This window comes from Cyprinodon variegatus, unplaced genomic scaffold (genome assembly GCF_000732505.1).
Source record: "Cyprinodon variegatus isolate N-32 unplaced genomic scaffold, C_variegatus-1.0 Scaffold1114, whole genome shotgun sequence".
Taxonomy (NCBI): domain Eukaryota; kingdom Metazoa; phylum Chordata; class Actinopteri; order Cyprinodontiformes; family Cyprinodontidae; genus Cyprinodon; species Cyprinodon variegatus.
Window position 1 is genome coordinate 104,810 of NW_015151567.1, and position 2,565 is coordinate 107,374.

The 2,565-nt window shown below is 40.5% G+C and overlaps 1 protein-coding gene across 1 annotated transcript in view; it reads right to left on the reverse strand.

The window, feature by feature from the left end:
• Positions 1–515: 515 nt before the first annotated feature.
• Positions 516–2,565, reverse strand: part of ano8 (anoctamin 8) — a gene marked incomplete at its 5' end in the record, with an annotated part of 31,202 nt that continues 29,152 nt past the window's right edge. The window contains 2 exon segments of the mRNA XM_015400519.1: positions 516–1,268; positions 1,305–1,820. Of these exon segments, the coding sequence (XP_015256005.1) occupies positions 1,185–1,268; positions 1,305–1,820 (600 nt within the window).

A 2,565-nucleotide genomic window follows, 5' to 3' on the forward strand; every position in this document is an offset into this window, starting at 1 on the left:
GCCCGGGACAGGACGTGAAATACGGACGTTTGCTCACCCTAGAATATGAAGCTCACTAGGGAGAAAGGGAGTTTTTCCTCTCCACTGTCGCTACAAGCATGCTCCTTAGATAGAAAACTTTGAATCAATTTGCCTGGATGATCTGGTTGAACTGTAAAGTGCCTTGAGATGAGGTGTGTTTGAATTGGCGCTACAGAAATAAACTGAACAGAATTGGAAAATCTGAATAACATTTCTAACAATTGACTCCTTTGGCTTCAATAGCTGAGTGACATGAGTTCATGGCTTAATGTTTAGATGTCTTCTTATAACTTGAAGCCTATATAATTGTTTTATACCACCAGCTGCAAACATTGAATGCTATATTTAAGGTTTTATTGTGAAAAATGACTATTTTACAGCTCATATATTTGCTTTAAATGAAGGTAATGTGTCAGAGATGATCATTGCAATAAAGGCTAGTTTTTCAAATCGATCATTTCATGTCATTTTTTATTATGAAACATAAGTGAAAAACAAAAAACAGAACAGATTTGGTAGGAAACAGCTGAGATCAGATTTTTAAGCCATATCTCCAACCTTTGTGTGTTGAAGTGAAGCATGGTTCCTCACAGTTGGCGCCTTCTTATCCCACTAATCATCTCTCTAATGGATAATAACTCAAGGGACATTTATTTTTGAGTTACATCGGCTGATTTATGTAGTAAAATAAATTCATAGAAAATTAAATACTGGAAAAATAGATTTTTTTTTCCCTTATGGTCACAGTGACTATTTCTGACCTAGTGCAGGAGAATCCGATGGCTTTTAAACGTGCATCTGCAACTGAAAAGACTAAAAAGTGCCTTACATGCACTTGGTATCATGCATCCAGACACTGCTGCTGTGTTTCTTTCACCCGACCATCAAAATGCCTCTATAGGGACACTGACGGGACGTCGTCTTGTTCGTCGGCTTTAAACGGACGCTAGTGAACGCCGCACTCTCGCCGTGCAGCTATTGACATGGAAGTTAGATAATTATACATGGAGACAGCGCCACGGGTTATAAAGTTGCATCAAGACTGAAAGCTGAACACCTGCTGACGTTTACATGTGGTCCTGGTGGTTTAGCAGGCGGGTGTGTCAGTGCTTCTAAATGTTGCGGTGTCATTTGTACATTTATCTCCATGTATTACGTGACATTTATGAAGTTTTTGAGTTCTCTAAATCAGTCTGTGGTCTCGATTCTCCCTTATCTATCTCGCCGGAGGGTAATTCCTCTGTGGCTGTGTGTAAATCCGCCCTGTGGGGTTGAGGATGAGCAGCCTGCGTCATCTGCTGTGTCCCGTTAGCGCACGCTACGGTACCCTCCGATTTGCTGAAACTGAACAGCTTCCCTGGACTGAATGTTCTGTTTGGGGATTGGGACCTTTCCTGGCCAACAGGGGGAGCCGAAGACATCGCCGCTGAGCCAGGCGTCGCCGCCGCTTCTTTTTTGACCTCGGGGGATTTTAAGAACTTCAGAAATCCCGGGAGCTTGGCTTCGCCTCCCGTTGGGGACTGAGCCGGTGAGCGCGAGGTGCCGGAGGAGAACTTCCCTTGAAGAGGAATGATCTGTTTGAGCTTCATCACGTTGTTGTTCCCCAGCAGAGAGCTGGGCCGCTTTGGCTTGCTGCCCTGCGTTTTGTCGTGGTGGTGCTGGTGCTGCATGTCCGCCTTGTGGTAGTCGGCGTCATGACGAGCTTCGGCCTGCAGCTCGGCCTGGCGGTGCAGCTCCTCTTCCTCCCGCCGCCGCCGGAGCTGCTGCTGGAAGTGATGCTGTGCCTGTAGCTCATGTTTCTGGAAGGAGAGACATTTAGTGGTAGAAAAAAAAACACCATTTAATAGGTTGAATAAAGAAAATCATCAAACAGTAAAGAAGACAGTTTTTATGATAATCTGTTACTTTAAACAGAATTTAACACTGAAATAAAATGCAGTGTTTATTAAATAAAAAAAAAAAGAAAATTTGGTGTTTTTTAAGTAGAGAACAACAGTCAGTTTTGTATATAGAAAATTTCCTGATTCACATATTTAATAAAACTGAACTGACCGTCATCTGTTTTAGGACCTCAGTTTATTTCTACTTTATAATTATTATATCAGGAGTAACCAATTAAAAATCAGCCGGGTTAAAATAAAGAAAATCATCAACCAGTAAAGGTCTGGAGACATTTTTAATTATAATCTGTTACTTTAAACAGAATGTAACACTGAAATAAAATGAGGTTTTTATGCATCCATGATATACATTGGATTTTTAAATAAAAAATATATTTTAAAAAATTGAAAAATCTTCCATATTAAAATCTAAAGTGTTTTTTTAAGTAGAGAACAACAATCGTTCAGTTTGGTTTATAGATAATTTCCTGATTCCTATATTTTCTCAAACACCTGAACTGATTGTTTGTTTTGTTTCTTTTTTCTGTCTTAATGTGGGCAGTGGGCTTTAGGCTGCCCTGCAAGGCTTTAAACCTGGGTTTAACCTGGGTTTTAAATGCAGAGATGGCAAAAGTACTCACTTTCCTTACTTGAGTAAAAGTAC